Source organism: Phocoena phocoena, chromosome 9 (assembly GCF_963924675.1).
Source record: "Phocoena phocoena chromosome 9, mPhoPho1.1, whole genome shotgun sequence".
In the NCBI taxonomy this organism is placed as follows: Eukaryota; Metazoa; Chordata; class Mammalia; order Artiodactyla; family Phocoenidae; genus Phocoena; species Phocoena phocoena.
Window position 1 is genome coordinate 25,853,383 of NC_089227.1, and position 20,620 is coordinate 25,874,002.

Genomic DNA, 20,620 nt, shown 5'->3' on the forward strand with positions numbered 1-20,620 from the left:
CCATTCATTAAAAAAATTGTAAAGAAAACAGATGATCACATATTTTGCAGTATTAATGGTCAATAATAAAAGGGTCATTGAAGGAGGATTACATGAATGAAATGTCTTGCAAAGGCATGTCAACTAATTCATAGACTCATTATAAAGTAAGCAAGATCTGTATAGAGGTGCTAGTTTTAGTCTTTTGTACAATATATTAGAGAAGTGAAACATGAAGTGACATGACTTTTCTAACATCACACAGTTAGCTGATGGTAATGCAGAAATATGAACTCCATTTAACTCTCAGGCCAATGCTACTGTCAGTAAAGAGGAAAACTCATTCAAATTATGCTAACCAAAACTACACAGTAGCCCACCTGAATATAAACAATGTTCAAATGTGTAAAACCTAGCACAAAGAACACATATATTATCTATACTGACATATTTAACCACAATAAAGAAAGATAATTTAGAAATTATTTCATTATCTATATGACAATATTATTTGAAGATTTGGGCATGCAAAAATTGAAGATCTTATTGAACAAACAGAAAGTTGTTGTGGGATATATCATTTTATGGTGGGTAAACAGTGACCATTAGGAAAGCTGATTGGTTTTCTCATCTCTTTTCTCCACTTCACTCCCAGAAGGGAAACCAATTTCACATTTCTACAGGCACAACGATGGGAAATTAGGCTGAGGCCTGCTGGAAGGGAAAATAATGTAGGAAGGATTGTTCAATATCACTAATCATCAGGGAAATACAAATCAAAAGCACAATGAGACATCATCCCACACCTGTTAGGATGGTTATTATTTAAAAAAACCCCAAACAAACAAACAAACAAAACCCCACAAAAGACAATGAAAGTATTGGTAAGGAAGTGAAGAAATTGGAACTAGTTGCAATGCAAAATGGAGCAGCCACTATGGAAAACAGTATGAAGCTTCCTAAAAATTAAAAGTAGAATTACCACATGATCTAGCAATCCCACTTCTGGGTATTTATCCAAAAGAACTGAAATCCGGATCTTAAAGAGATATCAGCGCTCCTATGTTCTCTGCAGTGCTATACACAAGAGCCAAAATGTGGAAATAACCTAAATATACATTAACAGATAAATGGATAAAGAAAATATGGTTTATAAATATTAAGGAATATTATTCAGCCTTTATTGTTCAGCATTCAGGAAATCCTGTAATATGAGGCATGAATGAACCTTGAAAATATTATGCTAAGTGGAATAAACCAGTCACAGGAGGACAAATACTGCTTGATTCCATCTATACGAGGTATCTAAAATAGTCAAACTCATAGAAGCAAAGAATAGAATGGTGGTTGCCAGGGCCTGGGGGAGGGGGAAATGGGGAATTTCTTATTAACTTGTATAAAAGTTCAGTTATACAGGACAAATAAGCTTTAGATATCTGATAAATAACATTGTGCTTTTAATTAACAATACTGTATCGTACACTTAAAAACCTACGAAGAGGTTTTTAAGTTTCAATGTTAAAAGTACTAAACAGAATTTTAAAAAGAAAAAAAGAAGAATGTAGGGTGAATGAAAGGAAGGGCAGGTAGAGAGTTCTAGGGAGAAGATCTCCCCCAACAATGGTGGCTGGAGGTTGCAAGGGCAGTAGAGAGCAGTATCCTGCTTGCTTATATTATCCAGGGAAGATGGCATTACCTAAAAGAAAAATTTCTGTACGGTGCCATTAGAAAACTTGACCTTAGATTTGGTGGCTCAACCTAGGCAGAATTACTCTCGTGAAAATTTGGTCACAGTTTAAAGGAGCCACCCACTGCCAAGGAAGCATGCAGGCTTGGACACTGCTCTCAATGCGGTGTGGGTCAAGGTACAGAGGCCCAACCCCCAGTGTTCTAGAATGTGTAAGAGCCTCACTGGGAATTTCCCCAGTGCTCGTGGGGCAGGCAACGTCAAAAAATTGAAGTGTTTCAACTTCTCACCAGTAGGTGAAGAGAAGATTGGAACTGACTACATTTGATTTACAGAAAAAGTCGTACGTTTCTTACACTCCAGTATAGGTGTTGCAAATTCATGCTTTTTAAACAGAGTTAAGGTAAATAGGGGAATATATCCATGATTTGTGGGTCCAATTTGAAGAAGATTATCGTGATAGGATTCTGTTTCTAATCACTCTGACCATTAAAATAATCTATTATTCCAGTTCAATATTTCCTGGAAGGATTGGTACAGATACCAAAGTCACTCTATGGCTACAGTTTATGGTGTTTAGAATTAGATGTTACTTGAAACAGGCCACAACAGAATGTGGCTGAATAAGGCAGGAAAGGGGTTATGCATAGATTAGTAAAATTTTATTGATCCCCCCCCGAAAATAATATAACATGTGGAGATATCCAATGATAGGTTTGTGATGCTATCATCTCATTTAAAATAGGGTGCCGTTCATAAATTTATAAACATTTCTCAGTTTAATTTCCCTATTTATTTTGTTACAATACTCAGAATGGATGTTTTCTATTGACTTTCTAATTAAATGGCATGAACAGATTAATGTCATCAAATCTAAAGGATATCATGACTAGCTAACAGTAACAGATTAATCCAAAATGCACTTATGATTATATACAGAGATACAGAGTTGGGTTAAATGGACGTAGGAAGCTAGGGAAAATGACACAATTGTGCATGAGAAATGCTTGTCTTAACTGGTGCCTCCTCTACTTGCAGTATCCCTAGCGAACCAACAAGGATTTTAACTTTAATTATGTTCTTAACCTTTTTTGATACTCATGTGTTCTGTACTATTCCCTTTATAAAGTTATTTAAATGTATCCCACTACTCAGACAATGGATTTTAACATAAAATATCATCAATTTATACCAGGAAAAGTGTTTCTTAATAAATACAGGAAACGTTTGAACCAGTGGCAATATCATCATCGTCATCATCTTCCTCTCCACTGAGCATATATATAGAAGATACAAATTCCACTTCATAACATTATTTGACAGACAAAATGCGCAGAGCTTTGCTTTGACTTCTGAGCTGTAACTTTAAATCATGTGCAAAATTGGACAAAAAGGAAACTATGTTTTGAAAAGTAAAGTTATAAAAAGAAATCTCCCAATCAAAATTTAAGAGCAAAAAATTCCAATATACTATTCTAGAGTATAAGAAAATACATTTTTTTTTTTACAAAGAAGGAGAGTTTTTAAAAAAATCATAACCTAAGTACTCATCACTAGAAATATTACAACATGGTCAATTTCTGTGCATAAAAATGTTGTTTTTATATTTTGCTTATTTTGAGCCAAAGACACTATATAATTATTATGAATGGTATAATCAAAACTAAAAGAGTGAACTTTAAATACATAAATTATTTCATCACTTGAAGAGTTAAAGGATAGAAATAAAACAGAGAAGTCATTTCAAACAATAAAAAATCAATAACCATTTTATCACCCTAAGAGAAACTTTACAAAAATAAAATGAATTCTGTGTTAAGTTACTTCATAAGAAGTGCCAGTATTCTGTTAACATCACGAAGAAGAACTAGCAAATAATTCACTTTGGCTGGATGGATGTTCAACACATAACAAATGTTATTTGATGGTAGAATTCTATTCAAAAAGTTCTCACAGTAAACAGAATGTAATTTCAATCTATATATATAATATAGTATATACAACATATTACAATTATTCATTTTTCCATTAATAAACCAGAGTTGTTTAAGAAGACACCTTAACAGCAATATCTGTCAAATAATAGAGAAAAAACTCAGCTATTTTCCCTCCAGCTCTTTAAAATTCACGTAGAGAAATGATCTCCTCTAATTCAGAAGCAAACATGATTAACAATCACAAAAAATAATGGTAACATATTTTAGATGAATTACACAAAACTTTCAGATGTATACCATCTAATTATAAGAAGTCTTTTTGATTAAAATGAATAAAATTAGATCTATTTCACTTATGTTAATCGTACCAACATGGGACTTCATTGTTGTTTTTTTACGAAGTTATTTTGACCACTTTTTCTCATTTTATCTTTACAGCACTTCAGTAAAATAGATAGGGTATTCCTGCTTTCTTCTCTCTCACTCACATCCTCACTCAGTGCCAGCCATGCTGGCCTCCCTGCGGTCTTATTATTCCTGGCACACACCAGGCAGGCTCTTGCTCTGGGCCTGTGCCCTTTTCATTCCTCTGCCTATAATACCAATAACTCCAAGCTCACTCCTTCCTCTCCTTGGGGGCTTTCCTCATTTTTTGCCTTCTTGGCGAGGCCTTCCCTGACATCCCATCTAAAATTTCAACCCTACCTTCCTATTTGGCATATCCACCCTCCTTGTTATCTTTTTCTCCTTAGCACTTATTACCACTTATTATGTGATACTTACAAGTAGGTTTTACTTTCTGTCTCACCTACTGAAATGTATGGTCCATGTTTTCTTCATTCATATTCCACAGGACCAAGAGAGGTTGCTCTATAGACCATGTATTTACAAACACACACACACACACATGCGCACGCGCGCGTGCGCTAGAACTTAGATATCTCAAGCACCATACCTGACAGTGACGGGGATCTAGTAAAAACTAGAGAGTAAAAGAAAACAAAAGTAGCCTAAGAGGAAAAAAAAGCAAATTCATTTTCTTCCACCACTCTCAGTGTAACTTAGTATATATATGAAAAACGTGTAGTCTGATATGAAAATCTGCATTCCCACAGAATATTCTTTCTGCTCCAGCCTCGTCACTACATCTGGAACATGGCTGTACTCCGTCACTATAAATAAGAAAAATATGAACTATGTAAAAAATTAACCAATGAAAGAGATAAAAGTCTAAAAAGATCTGTTTCAGTTCCTGGAGAGTTCTTTGCCCTCAGGAGCTTACAGTCTATTCTTAGACATTACCTGAAAGTTACCTGGAATTCTCTGGGAGGGGAGGAGGCATATCTGTAACCCACACTTAGTTATGGTACTGGTTCTGACAGAAGCCTGCAGAATCAACCAATGTATTCTGCATTTCTATATTTCTCTTACTGAAACTAGAAGAAAATACACATTGTCAAAAAAGTTATTAAATAATGGGTTTTCTTTCCATAAATACATCTTTCTCCTAGTTCTTCAGGTTTATTTTATATTTTTGTTCATTCAGACCCTGACCAAACTTTTCCTCCACAGTCAACATCCTCTATCCACTGCCCTTCTAGGCTGTAACCACCGTGAAAGCAAGGTGGAATTATAGAATGATAGAATTCTAGGATATACCTGTAGAGTAGTTACTGAAGAAACGTTTTGACCCATTTGCATTCTTTATTATTTCCCATATTCCTGATATTCTCACCTCTACTCCTTCCTAAAACCTTCTTTCTGAACTCCCTTTTTATCACCTCCATCTACCTTGTCAGTATATTACTGCTGCATACCAAGAGGTTCTTACAGTTCCACAGTAAGCACCTCCGTGTTCTCCCCCAATAAGAAACAATATCTCATGCAGGGATGAATTCAAGTACTGTAAGGCCTGAAGCTTATGCAATTTTAAGAAAAAAGAGAAAATTATGAATACAAAATTGATACATGTGAATATTTATTAAAAGGACAAAATAAATCACAACAAATTACAGAAGTTAAAAAGCTGACAAATGCCACAAACATCACATATGTTTTTTAACTTCCTGGAGCCTTGGAAGGGACATGTACAGGTGAGGAAGGAGCCCTGAGACGTAAGGGTCATGATTTATCCATTCTGATTTCATTCCTTTCATTCTATGTAATTAGTCTCACATTCTTAATTCTAGGGCTCACATTTCCATCTTATGTAACATACATGACTTATTATAGCACACATACTACTGTTTTGCTTCCTCTTTCCACACCTTAGACTGTATGATTCTTCTCAAGGTTCAATCTCTCTGCATCTCTTCAACAGATAAAGTGTCTCAAAAGTATGCATTACAGAAGGGTCTTGTGGAGGGTCCCTTTCACTTAATGCTGAACACCCAGTGAGTTTCTGTGATTTGTCAACAGCCATAAAAAGGAGTTGATGAGAAAGATCAGTCCACACACTGGGTGCCAGACACCTGTCATCTGACACCTACACCACGATTCTATTCACTAACAAGATATGCTTTCAGTGACTTACAGACCATGAGAGTTACATAAGCAGATATTCATTGTATGTATGTCCATAGACTTTAATCAGACATGAGATTAACAAATTGTTGATAAGAAGAAAAACTTAGAAGCCTTTTTATAAGACTAGCCAAAAGTATGGTTTTACGGTTAGAAGGTGATATATTTACATGGGACATGACTTAACCACTTCAGGTTTTAAATTTTTAAAAAATTTATTCAGGCCTAATAAATACCTAAAATGATATGCCATTATAGCAGAATACCTCTAGCAGATCAATGCTCCCTTACAGGAAGCCTGAACTTTGTGAGAGTAACTGTCATCTATGAAAATAATTTCGTCTATCCTTAACAAAGTAGTTTCTTTAGTCTAGATCTTCATAGTTAACTAAGCATGAAAAATACATCAGCTTCTTTCATACTCACAGTTAACCCCATGAGATAGGTCTTCAAACCTCCTAACTGAAACATCAACCTATCCAGATGAGATAAAAGGAGACTCAAAGGACATAAACAACTTGCCTAACATCATGAGGATGACATTAATTCAGAGTCTTCTGACTTCAAATCTGTGCTTTTTCCATTAGGAATATTCCAAATCCCTGCAGTTCAGAGCTCAGACCTGACCATGGTCAATTATCTACGCATGTTCAGAGAGAGGGGACGGAATTCAAGCTGAAGTAGCACATACTATTATTATCATCAAAGATCTCCAAAGTAAGTACCATCTTTTCACTACTTCTGTGAAATACTATATCAAACACCATATTAAATGTTTCTGACACATTATTTGTAAACCTGATAACAATTGTGCAGCCACTATTATTATCCCGATTTCCCAAATGAGAACACCAAAGTACTAAAAGTTAAACAACTTATCCAGGCAAAAAGTACCAGAGCTCAATCTAAATCCTGATGTGTCTGACTCTAAAAACATTCTCTTTGTATAATGAAGACCTTGAAGCACTGGCTGTTTGAAGATTTTTTTACAGCTATTAAAGACAGTTCAGCATCCTTGCTTCCAAAACAACAACTCCAAGTTCATACACACCAAAATGTAGCCTGTTATGGCATACTGATTAGAAAAATCCAGAAATTTAAAAACAGAAACAACTGTTAATCATTAATCAGTATCACTTGAACATACATATATATTTCAAGCTATACCACTCTTATTGATAAAAGCAATCAAATTAGGATATGGAGTATTATACATACTAAAAAATGTGTAAAAAAAAAAGGGCAAATATTTCATTTTCTTGATGTCCCTATCGGAAATACTGACAAACATAATTTCCTCTGATTAATTTCAAAATAAATGGATAAAGAAGAGGAACATCTTTCTTTGTCCTGGCAATACAGCTAATCATTAATATGTAAGTATGATATCACTGTATCTTAAAAATAGTATATTACAACCTACCAGTCCAGGTACCCACAATTTATATTCTTTCTTTCCAGAAGATAGTTTCCTAAATATTTTTTAGAAAAATCCTTGTATCAACAAGAAATATGATCTTGTGCCATGTGTACCTGACACACTATCTTGCAGGAATTCTGAGAAATCTCATGCTAATGACCAATCCGTACCTGGTAATCCCCCTGGAACAAGAATAAGGAAGCTCACTCATCTGTGTGGTGTGTTTCCTGGTCTCCAGCTTTGATCACTGCCATGTCATCTGTAACATATGCCAAAAAAGCATAAGCAGAAGTAGAGGCTTTCTTGCCTCGGAACATTATCCTTTAAGTCACACAGGAGTGTGTCCTCTACTGGAATTAGCTCTTCTACCATAGTTCTTCAGGACAGGGAATTCCAGAGGCGAACTTCTAAAATCAAACCCACCATGCCAAAATCACCTAACCTCACCTCCACTCCAATCACTGATTCTCAAATATAAATTCAACAACATTTGCTTGCCCGAAACCCTGTCAGTTCATCTTTAAGAGGTGCTAACTAGCCGAATCAATATCCCCTACACCGAGACAACTAGAAACTGAGAATTTGGAAATATCCATGAACTAGAATTTATGCCACAGGTACATTTCCTCACAGAATAGCATATAGACAAACTAAGATAAACTAATTTCTTTACAGGCCTACCTACTGGCCTGGGAGAAGGTAATTTTCCACATAGCTCTGGCTAAATCCTTAAGCAAACATTGTATATCATTGGTTTTAACTTTTTGCTCTCCTAGTCTATGTTCCTATTGATTCATTAAGAAGCTTCTTGAAGCTACATTCAGAGCTTAACACTATATTCCTATCTTAGCTCCAAACAGCATTCATTGTCCAAACAAATATGATTTTATTATCAATAATAAAGACACAATTTATCTTCAAAATACTTCAACTAAATTGATTTTCAGCTGGAAAAACCTAACAATATAAACAAATATCTGTTTTTGGTTCAATGGCTAAAACGTGTTTAGTTCTTATGGATTCACTGTTCTCTTATGAAAACTGTTGAAATATGAAAGGTATCATGCAGGTAATATATTTCACAATTATGATGTTATGATACACAATATTAGGGGGAAAATCATTTGGAGAATAAGTTCAGAAGTCCAGCGATTAAATAAACCTTAGAACCAATGATATGCACATAAAGGATTAGGTTTGGCCCATTATACTTCCTAAACAAACTTTTATTTATATTTTCTACTCTTCCTTTTCTGGAGCTATAAAATTGTTGTAAGTTGATATAAAATGATGCAACTTGTTAATAAGTCTAACAATTGCTATGTGTTAATTTTTTTTAATGTCCTAATGTATTTTATTGTATTGATTCAAAATACAATGATTAAATCTCTAAGAAGAACAAAGGTCCAGCATTGTGAACCCATGGAAGACTCAAATAGATAAGACACAATATAAAAATTTTTTTTTCTAAATTAACCTATACCTTCAATATAATCACTACCAATTTTCAACAGAGATTTTCCTGAAAACTGACAAGCCGGTTCTAGAATGTATATGCAAGACCAAAGGTCAAGAATTGTCCCAAGAGGATTTTGAATAACAACAGTATGGTAGATTACCTACCATATGTCAGGACTTAAAGTCATCATAATTACAACAGTGTGACACTGATGTATGGATAGACAAATAGACAAGCTAGAACAAACATCTCATAAAAGACCCACACATGTACAAAAAAATCAATATATGACAGATGGGGCACTGTAGATCAGCGGGAGCAACGATACACTCTTCAATAAATGGCGCACCGGCAACTGATTATCCATACTGATGGGGGAGAAAACTAAAGTTTCTAGTCAGAGCACGATAGACTAAAAAGAACTTAATTCTGCGTCTATAAGGACATTATATAAAGAGTACGATTTCACAATTTTTAGAAGGAAATATAGGCTAATATTTGAAGACTTCAGGGCAAGGAGAATTTCCTAAATAATACAGAACATTTATAAAACTTAATAGGAAAAAATAAGCCAACTATGTTAAAATTTCAACTTAAAAAAAAAAAAAGACACTAAAAAAACAAGCCACGTACTGAGAAAAGATATTTACAGCCTACATACTTGACAAACGATTATAACCAGAATACATAAAGATTCTCTAAAATTCAATTTAAAAGACATAAACAATCCAAATAAAGAATAAGCAAAAGAACAAGCAAATCACAGATGAGGAAAACCCAAGTGCCAACAAGATTAGTAACATATTATCATACTCAACATGACTGAAGGTAAGGTGAACGAAGAAAACAATGGCCTATCATTTCACATTATATTTGAAAAAGAAAATGTTGAGAAAGAGGAACAAGGATATAAAGGTACAAGAACACTAATTTACTACGGATGAATGTAAAAATAGCGTAACACTTTGGAGTGCAACTTGGAAAAATCAACTACTGTTGAAGAAACCACACACGTTCTCCTATATTATTTAATAAGATAGTCACTATAACCCAGGAATTGAACTTCTTCTAAATTTTTTTACACTTTTATTATAGAAGAAACTTCTGTACATGTGCAAAAGGAGACTAATTCAAAAAATTAATTACAGCATTGTTGGAAATAGTAAAAAAACTCATATATAACCGAAATAACCAGAGAATGTTTAAATTAAACTGTAGTAGAGACATACAGTAATAGAATTCTGCCCTGAAGTGAAAATAAATAACCAGAACGACATGTGTGTACATGTAGCTATTTTAGATAAACCATTTTAGATAAAACTCATAAACTCTGGAACTAAAAAAAGTGGCAGAAATACATGTACAGTAAACTATCATTTATATAAAATTTCATAAACAAGCAAAATGAATCCTTATAAAATTTATGAATACATACATAAAACTATAAAGAAAAGCAAGTGAAGGGTAATCTCAAATTAAGTCTAGTGGTTTATTTTGGGCGAGTAAGAGAGGTTTGGGAGAGGAGAGGTGACTATAGGAGGCTTTAATTGGTTTATAGGTACTTATCTCTCCTAAAAATATGAAACAAATAGGCAAAATGTTAAGACTTAAAACAACATGGTGAGTACATGGTTGTTTGCCATATTATGCTCTACAGCTTTTTTGTACACTCAAACACTTGTAATGAAAATTACAGGTCAGTGCCCAATTAACTGTTAAACTGCATACATCAAACCATGAATGCTGAGACGCTCCCCCTGCCCCACTTCCATCGGGGAAGGCAGAACAGAAGGTGTGTGATGTGGAGCTGCGCATCCCAATAGATGAAAAATCTTATAAGGCAAATGTTTTTGTTTTTGTTTTGCGGTACGCGGGCCTCTCACTGCTGTGGCATCTCCCGTTGTGGAGCACAGGCTCCGGACGCGCAGGCTCAGCGGCCATGGCTCATGGGCCCAGCCGCTCCGCGGCACGTGGGATCTTCCCGGACCGGGGCATGAACCCGCGTCCCCTGCATCGGCAGGCGGACTCTCAACCACTGCGCCACCAGGGAAGCCCCCAAGGCAAATCTTTTAAGGCAGTTTTCCTGATTGTGGAGGAGGCCCAGACTAAGGAAAATCACATCCACTTTCAACGAATTAGCAAACATCAAACCCTGACTTCCTGTGTTTACCGTGTAACGGAGAAATGCAACCACTGAGTTGCTTCAGTAAAATTTTCCAAGATTGAGAGCAAAACTCACTCACCATTTAAGTGCAAATGAATCAGGAGGAGACGTGTCAGGCAGCAAACATTTCCATGTAGGACTTGCTATTTTGAGTTTAGATTTTAATTTATAATTTAAAACTCATCTGTTTTGTGCCCTTTACCCTCTCTCCACCAGACAGCCAACACAAAGATTGGGAGATTCTGGACTGGTGAAGAACCCAGTAGACACCTGTAGATTCTGGGTTGTACTGGCAAAAACAGGATCTAACTATTGAGTCAAGATAGCATCGTGAGTCTCACAGAAATACTACCAAGAGTTGTAATAAAGATTTATGTTTTAAGAGAAAATAAAATAAATCTGGAAATCATAAATAACAAATTATACGTGTGAGTTATGTAACAACTGCACTCTAATAATCAGAGGATCTATAGTCATAGAGAGGCCTGGCTTAGCACTTGGCAAAACTTTGGGAGAATTAATAAATAATACAATTAATAAAAGTAAAATCTTAAGTCACATGCACACAGCTTTTAATGATTTCCCACTTTACCCAATGAAACAAACTGCAAAACTATTATTTCCAAAAAAGATGATGACTTTAATGGCAGTCTCTGAGTTTATAAAATCACAGATGTAATTTTAGGTGCATTTCAGTTTCCTTTCTTGAATGAGTTTGTATTATATCTATTATTAATTTAGGTGCATGAACTTAAAAATGGTCACATAAGCTGCCAAATGCAAAGAGCATCACTTCATCACAGAGTGCTTCACTGAAATTGTACATAAAAATCATCCTGATTTGTAGCATTTGCTGATTTTCATGGTGTAAGGACAAAGAAGGGGATGAAATTTTATCTTTAAATTATTCGAGTATCTTTGTCAACTATATCAGGCAAAGTTACTGTTGCAAATTTTATCTTAAAATAAAAATAGCATATTCATTTCTTTCTGAAGTATGCTATCAGAAAGCAATCATATCACTCCCATCCTTACAAACAGGCCTCAATTCCTGTATCTTAACTAGACTGCAATACCAACAGAGTAGTATTAGGCATGACAGGATCATGGTCATAGAAAATTCACAGAGACCCAGTGTTTGCTCATAATGGTTATTTCTTGATTCATATAGACTTTTCCTTCATTTAGCTATGTGGCTAAACCTCCAATTTTCTCTGTTGTATGAATACCATTAGAATATTTTTAATAATATACTTTCAGTTATATATGTGGTGATGTCCTGGTAAACTGGCATTCTGAAAATCAACAGGCAAATAAATGGACAAAAAAGGCCTGATTCGTAGCATTTGCCTGTTTTCATGTTGTAAATACTGTCACCATGGCCAATTCAAGCTAACAATGTGATGGTACTGAGTGTGAAGTTGGGAAGAGATATTCAAAACATCTCTTAGTGAGTTGGGCAAGCTGCTTCCAGCAGAACACTGTGATGAATAAATACTGGCTCAAATTTGTGTTTATTCGAATTGTCTATCAAAATATCTAGGGATTTTTTTAAGTAGGTTCCAATATATTTAATTTAAGACAATGACAGGGAATAATCTTAACATAATTGAGTTTCAAACAATAACAGGCAACATTTTATTAAACGATGAAACGACAGAAAAATGCTTTCTAAATAACATTTAATTTAGGATAAAAACAGAAGGATAGACTGAGGCTGCTTTATGATAAATATATTCGTGGTAAGCAATCTAACTGAAAACTTGTAAACTATATCTGTGTTAGGTTTTGGAAAATGCAAATGACCACATCGTCTAATTAATGACTGAAAATTATCATTGTGTATCTTGAGAATCAAGCTGTAACCTTTTACTGAAAGAAACATCATTTTATGGCCCATAAGACACATCTGTAAAGTTCATTACTTTAAAATACTTTATGATGTAATGAGGTGAATAGAATAGTACCTAGCACAGGAGTTGGCAATTTTTTTCTCGAAAGGGTCAGAGAGAATATATATATTTTAGGCTTTGTAGACCATACAGTCTCTGTTGTGAATGCAGTTCTGCTATTGTAGTGGGAAAACACCCATGTTCAATGTGTAAATTAATAATCCTGGCTGTGTTCTAATGAAACAATGTTTACAGAAACAGGCAGCAGATGGATTTGGCTTGTGGGTCATCCATAGTTTGCTGACCTGACTTTACCATGTACTGAATCATGTGATGTTTTTATGGCTCTGATTTCAATATAATTTTTCCTGGTGTTTATGAAACACTAATCCTTTTAATCAATGTTTTTTTAAAAAATATAATGTTGCCCCAGTCAGTAAAAAATCTTGACTAATTACTGTTTCTTAAACAAGATATTCCCATAGCAATCCAACTGCCAAAAAGGACAATGCAACTGAAAATAAAATGAATATAGCTGTGGACATATCCTCCTTTATATTACTCTACCAAAATATCATAATTAACCAAAAGGAGAGTTTTACCTAGACAGTAAAGAAGCGAAAACTTTCATATCAAATTAAGATATATTTAATATGAGCACATTCATTTTAATTTACTCTGAAATCCTTATTCTTACCTTCTACAAGTTTCCCTGTCTGTTCTGCACTTCCCCCAGGAAGAATGTTGGCGATATAAGCTCCAATTTCTCCGCTATGTCCAGGGATTTCTTTACCACCCACAATTCTAATTCCTAATCCATTACCTGTATTGAAAAATTAGCAAATTATTAGCAATAAGTTAAGAAACAACAGTTATCACAAGTTATAAGGTGCACAAAAAATGGGTTCTAGTATCTAGAAGTTAACTACAATATGAATATTGGAACTGGATACCAATATCAAAAGAACAATATTCTGATTTCAATAATAGTTGATAGGAAAGAGAACTTTCTGAGATCTTGGTCGGATCTATAATGATTAATTTGATATTAAAAATAATTTTTATTTTAGCCATATTCAGTAATATAATAAGGCTCTGTCCATTTTGATCAGATATTTTATAAAAATTTTGTATGAGGATGTTCCCAGTATAAGAAATTCCACAGCATATAATTCACTTATGATATCAAGGAGCATTTAACTTACAAAAAGATACTAACGGCTATCATAAATTGAGAAGACACAATCTAAACATATAAATGACTGCAATTGATAAAGTGAAAACACGATCATAACTCATGAATTATTTATTTATTTATTTTTGCGGTACACGGGCCTCTCACTGTTGTGACCTCTCCCATTGCGGAGCACAGGCTCCAGACGCGCAGGCTCAGCAGCCATGGCTCACGGGACCAGCCGCTCCGCGGAAGGTGGGATCCTCCCGGACGGGGGCACGAACCCGTGTCCCCTGCATCGGCAGGCGGACTCTCAACCACTGCGCCACCAGGGAAGCCCATAACTTATGAATTATTATTCACATTTCAGCCTTAACTCATAAACTAATACTGTTTATGCATTAATATGGCACTTAGTACAGGGACAATAAAAGCATTCTTGATTGATGAGCAACTGAGTAAACTGTTCCTTATTCCACAGAACAGATTTTTCTGTAATTAGCCACATGGAAGAAAGATGGAGAATGATTATTGTGAGAAATCTAACTGAGACAGAAATAAACTGTTGATATTTTATCTTTTTAAAAAAATAATCTAAAAATTAGCTAGTGTTTACAGCACCAGATATATTTTTGTTACAAATGTCAAGATTTTAAAATGAAAGCACTAAAAGAAGGCAGAATTCTCCTTCACTGAAGACACAATTATCTCTTTAAAATAAACTTCATTCCATTCAGTGATTGAAGTGTCATTTTCAACTCTTTCAAAATCTCCAAAATTAAAAGCCAGCTCTCTTCCAAATCCTGTTCCCTTCCTACTTAACTCTGCAAAAACCATCCCTGTAGTCAGCATCAACACAGTCCAAACATTCAACAAGTAGTAGCGGAATTATGGAACCCTTCTTCATTTATCTAGTAGGGATATATTTTGGTAAAATACTGTTTCTTATTTCTAGGTGATGTGATACTTCCACATGAATTTTGTCTTTCCTTTTCTCCCTCCCCGCCTCCTTCCCTTCCATCTTTCCATCCTTGTTTTTCCCCTCTTTTCTCCCTCTGTTTCCCTAGTACCCCCACCTCCATCCTTACCCCCCAGACCTACGTTTACAATAGAGCAAGTGCTCTGAAAAATGATTTAGCCTCAAAACAAAAACAAAAACAAAACAAATTAACTGTGTTCTTCTACAATGGGTTGTCAAGGGTCAGAGTTAAGTAAGATACTAGCTCTCTCTGGCCCCACTTGTGGAGCTTTTCTGTCACAAGTTTCTTGGTTCAGTGTTACTGTTCTTTGTAGAGATTAATTGATGATACAAGCTGAACATAACTGGATGAATGAAGACTATCATCTACTATATGATTTTTAGTCTCAACTAAGCCTGGATAGAGACAGTTGATTTCTTAGACATTAGCCTTTAAAGATTCACCAGGACTGATTCTACAGTAAGACATCAGATAGATACTAATAAAGGGTAGAAGATGAAGAAAAGTTATTAGCCACTCTTCATTCAATTAGGTTAGCCTAGTTTTTTTCTTTTTTTAGCGTATTAAGACATTTTAGAAATTACAAAATGAGGACTTAAAAATAGCTGGTCATATTTAAAGGGTTATTCTATGGAATTTATCCAAAAAAATAAAACTAGATTCTTAATCTAAGGTTTGGTTTCACTTTCCATGGTTGAATCACTCACAAGTTGTAGTTCATCACTTATTAAAGATCTCATAAAACCCACACAGATACTGAATTTCTAAGTAGTCAGTATAACCATATCAATTTTAAGACATGGTCAGTCTGAGATCCCAAAAAATGATTCATGAGATTTCCTTAGTGTAAAGCCACAGTTTCAAGACCTTGCCTTATATCAAAGTCTATCATAATTTATGCTAGACTATAGTGGAGTATATACAGTGCTTGTGGCATGGGTCCTACTTCTTTTTTTTTAATTTTTAAATTTTACTTATTTTATTTATTTGGTTTTGCCAGGTCTTAGTTGCGGCAGGCGGGCTCCTTAGTTGTGGCTTGCCAGCTCCTTAGTTGTGGCACATGGGCTCCTTAGTTGCAGCAGGTGGGCTTCTTAGTTGCAGCTCAACAGCTCCTTAGTTGTGGCTTGCCAGCTTCTTCGTTGCAGCTAGTGGGCTCCTTAGTTGCGGCTCACCAGCTCCTTAGTTGTGGCATGTGAACTCTTAGTTGCGTCATTCACGTGAGATCTAGTTCTCTGAGCAGGGCTTGAACCCTGGCCCCCTGCATTGGGAGCGCAGAGTCTTAACCCCTGCGCCACCAGGGAAGTCCCACTTATTTCTTTTTAAGCTTAAAAATTAGAATATAAATGTAGCTCATAAAAATAATTTCAGCACTATATAATATATGGTGCAGCCATATGCTTAGAATCTACAAAGAGAATTGTTATACCTTGTAAAGGTATAGCTAAAAAGTAGAACTTCAAAATCTATTAACGTGACTATTTTTAAAAATTTGATTATAGTTTCATTCTGTAGATGACATTGTCTTGAGGATTAAGTAGCTGGGTCCTTCATGTCATTTGATTTTTAGTGACCGAGTACATTCTAAAACCCTGTAGTAAAGGATGTGTGATAGGAAATTACAATCATACCTATCTTAATAAAGTAGCATGACACAATAATTATTTAATTTTGTAAGATACAGTTTCATGCTAGTGAATTCAAAACTTTCTAAGTATACTTTATAAGCTTCAGTGTCTTTGGTAAAATGGGAGTAATATATAGCCATGAAAATACTATGAGAAATGATATTTGATATACAGTTGACCATTGAACAACATGGGGATTAGGGGTGCTGACCCTCTGTGCAGATGAAAATCCTCATATAACTTATAGCAGTCTTCCGTAGACAAGGTTCGTCTGTATACTCGGTTCCATATCCCTGGATTCAACCAACCATGGATTGGGTAGTACTGCAGTATTTACTATTGAAAAAATCTGCATATAAGTGGACCTCTGCAGTTCAAACTCTTGTTGTTCAAGGGTCAACTGCATATAGAAACTACTCAGGCATACAGTAAATTTTCAAAAATTACTTTTCCTCTTGTTGATGTTGCTATGGTGGCTCCCACTGTTTTTCACGTATACAATAAAGTAGCATAGAAATATTAAAAATCTGTGAAAGAAAAAGCAAGGTAGAAAATAACAACCCAGGAAAGATAACACTTTTTGTTCATTTTACAATAGTTGCTTGTATCCTACATTGGATGTCACAAGTACGAATTTAATTTACACAATTTCTAAGAATTTAAATCTGGACATTTTGATTTAACTCTTATATAGTTGTACTTTTTTTTTTTTTTTTGCGGTACGCGGGCCTCTCACTGCTGCGGCCTCTCCCGTTGCGGAGCACAGGCTCCGGATGCGCAGGCTCAGCGGCCATGGCTCACGGGCCCAGCTGCTCCGCGGCACGTGGGATCCTCCCGGACCGGGGCACAAACCCGCCTCCCCTACAATGGCAGGTGGACTCTCAACCACTGCGCCAACAGGGAAACTTTGATATTTTATGTATTGAATGCAGATAAAATGAATAAAGACACTTCTATAAAGATAAAACACCTCAGCTCTAATCTAAAAAGCAGAATGCCAATAAAAGAGTTGATAAACTCAAGAAGCAACATTAATTTTTAACTGAAATGCTTAAATGTAAATGGTCCTTGATAACTGGTATTTATATTATCATTGTTTTCAACTTTTACAAGTTTTTATCAACATAAACTTATTTTCTTCTCTGCTTCTAGTCCATCTAGAAACATTGCTAAAATGCTTCCTCAGTTAGATGCCATGAAAATGCACTGGTCTTGCTCTTGAGTTCACAGTATGGCAGAGTAGAGAGGCCAACAGTTACTATAATGAACATAGGAGCTTTAGGAAAAGAGATCACAAAAAGTTAGAGTAATTTCACACCATATAGGCATAAATGTGGTTAAGGAAGTCTCATAGGGAAATCTGAATTTCTGAAATCCATTAAAATATATAGGAAATATTTATAAAAAAGGAGAAGTTCGATCATAAAAGTAACAAAATCACTAAGAAAAAATATTACTGTATCTTGATAACTTTAGGATGAACCTTAGGATTTAAATGCATTGGAGACCTTTTTTTTAAATTTAGATTCCATATATATGTGTTAGCATACGGTATTTGTTTTTCTCTTTCTGACTTACCTACTAGGGGCAAGACGGGAATAAAGACACAGACCTATTAGAGAATGGACTTGAGGATATGGGGAGGGGGAAGGGTAAGCTGTGACAAAGTGAAAGAGTGGCATGGACATATATACACTACCAAATGTAAAACAGATAGCTAGTGGGAAGCAGCCGCATAGCACAGGGAGATCAGCTCGGTGCTTTGTGGCCACCTAGAGGGGTGGGATAGGGAGGGTGGGAGGAAGACGCAAGAGGGAGGGGATATGGGGATATATGTATACGTATAGCTGATTCACTTTGTTATAAAGCAGAAACTAACACACCATTGTAAAGCAATTATACTCCAATAAAGATGTTTAATAAATAAATAAATAAATAAATGCATTGCTGTTTTCAAGCGTATGTATTTTATAATTATGGGATCAATATACTATTATGTAGTCACTTCTAAAGTTCTGGTCCAAGATGGCAACACAGGAGGCTCCTGAACTCACCTTGTCTCATGGATACATTGAAAGATACAGCTACACATGGAGCAATTCCCACTGGAAAAAATCCAGAAACTAGCTGAGCAACTCCTACACGGGGGTGAATGAGAAAATACCCACATCAAAACAGGTCTTGGCATACCCTCAACTACTTGGAGCTGTTGAGAACAAAGAAGGCAGCTTGTACAATCACATAGGTTTGATAGACAATCAAGAGTTTGGGCTAGGCGGAATGATAATGTTTATCTCCTACATGAGACCACTCCATCAAGATTGGGAGAGGTGGCTGTTTTATCCAGTGCGCAGAAACCAACACAGAGAGTCAAGGAAAATGAAGAAACAGAGGAATATGTTCCAAATAAAAGAACAAGATAAAAGTCTAGAAACAGATCTTAATGAAATAGAGATAGGTTATTTACTTATAAAAAGTTTAAAATAATGGTCATAAAGATGCTCACCAAGGTAGGAGAACAATGCATGAACAATGCGTAAATTTCAACAAACAGAAAATATAAGGACATACCAAACAGAAATTACAGAGCTGAAGAATACAGTAACTGAACCGCAAAATTCGTAGGCCAGTTCAACAGCAGACCAGAGAAGTGAAAGAGAGGACCAGTGAATTTGACAGGGCAGTGGAATCCATCCAAGTAGAGGAGTAAAAAGAAAAAAGCATGAAAAAGAATGAAGGTAGATTAAGGGACTTAAAGGATACCATCAAAATGAAAAGGCAACCTTCGGAATAGGAGAAAATATTTGCAAGTATATTTCTGATAAGGTGTTGATATGAAAATATGTATTACTATATAGAGAATTCATACAACTCAATAACAACAACAAAAAAGAATAAACAGTCTGATTGAAAAAATGGGCAGAGGAAATGTACAGACATTCTTCCAAAGAAGACATACAAATGCCCAACAGGTACACGAAAATGTGTTCAAAATCACTATCAGGGAAATACAAATCAAAACCACAGTGAGATGTGACTACACACCTGTTAGAATGGCTTTTACCAAGAAAAAACAACAAGCATTGGCGAGGATGTGGAGAAAAGTGAACGCTTGTGCATCGTTAGTGGGAGTGTAAATTGGTACAGCCACTATGAAAAACAGTAAGGTAGTTTCTCAAAAAATTAAAGAAAGAACTACCAAATGATCCATGTATCCCACTTCTAGGTATATATCTGAAGGAAATGAAAACAGGATATTGAATAGATATCTGCACTCCCACATTCACTACAGCAATACTCACAGTAGCCAAGAAATGGAAACAATAGAAGTATCCATTGATGGATGATTGGAAAAAGATGTGGTACATATATACAACAGAATACCATTCAGCCATGCGAAAGAAGGAAATCCTGCCCTTTGGGACAACATGCATGGACCTTGAGGGCATTATGCTCAGGGATATAAACCAGACAGAGAAGGACAAATACTGCATGGTATCACTTATATGTGGGGAAAAAAGTCAAACTCATAGAAAGAGAGTGGTTGCCAGAGGTTGGGGATGGGGGAAATAGGGAGAAATTGGTAAAAGGGTATACAGTTTTAGCTATAAGTTGGAAAAGGTCTGACTGGTGACTATAGTTGCTAACACTGTATTTTATTTATTATTTATTTTTATTTATTTATTTAATTTTTGGCCACACCGTGCAGCATGCGGGATCTTAGTTTCCTGACCAGGGATTGAACCCACGCCCCCTGCAGTGAAAGCATGGAATCTTAAA

The 20,620-nt window shown here is 35.5% G+C and overlaps 1 protein-coding gene across 1 annotated transcript in view; it reads right to left on the reverse strand.

Moving 5' to 3' along the window:
• Positions 1-20,620, reverse strand: part of PCLO (piccolo presynaptic cytomatrix protein) — a 366,488-nt gene that overhangs the window by 92,449 nt on the left and 253,419 nt on the right. The window contains exon 10 of the mRNA XM_065883956.1: positions 13,759-13,884. Coding sequence (XP_065740028.1) covers positions 13,759-13,884 — 126 coding nt within the window. The remainder of the gene's footprint in view (positions 1-13,758; positions 13,885-20,620) is intronic.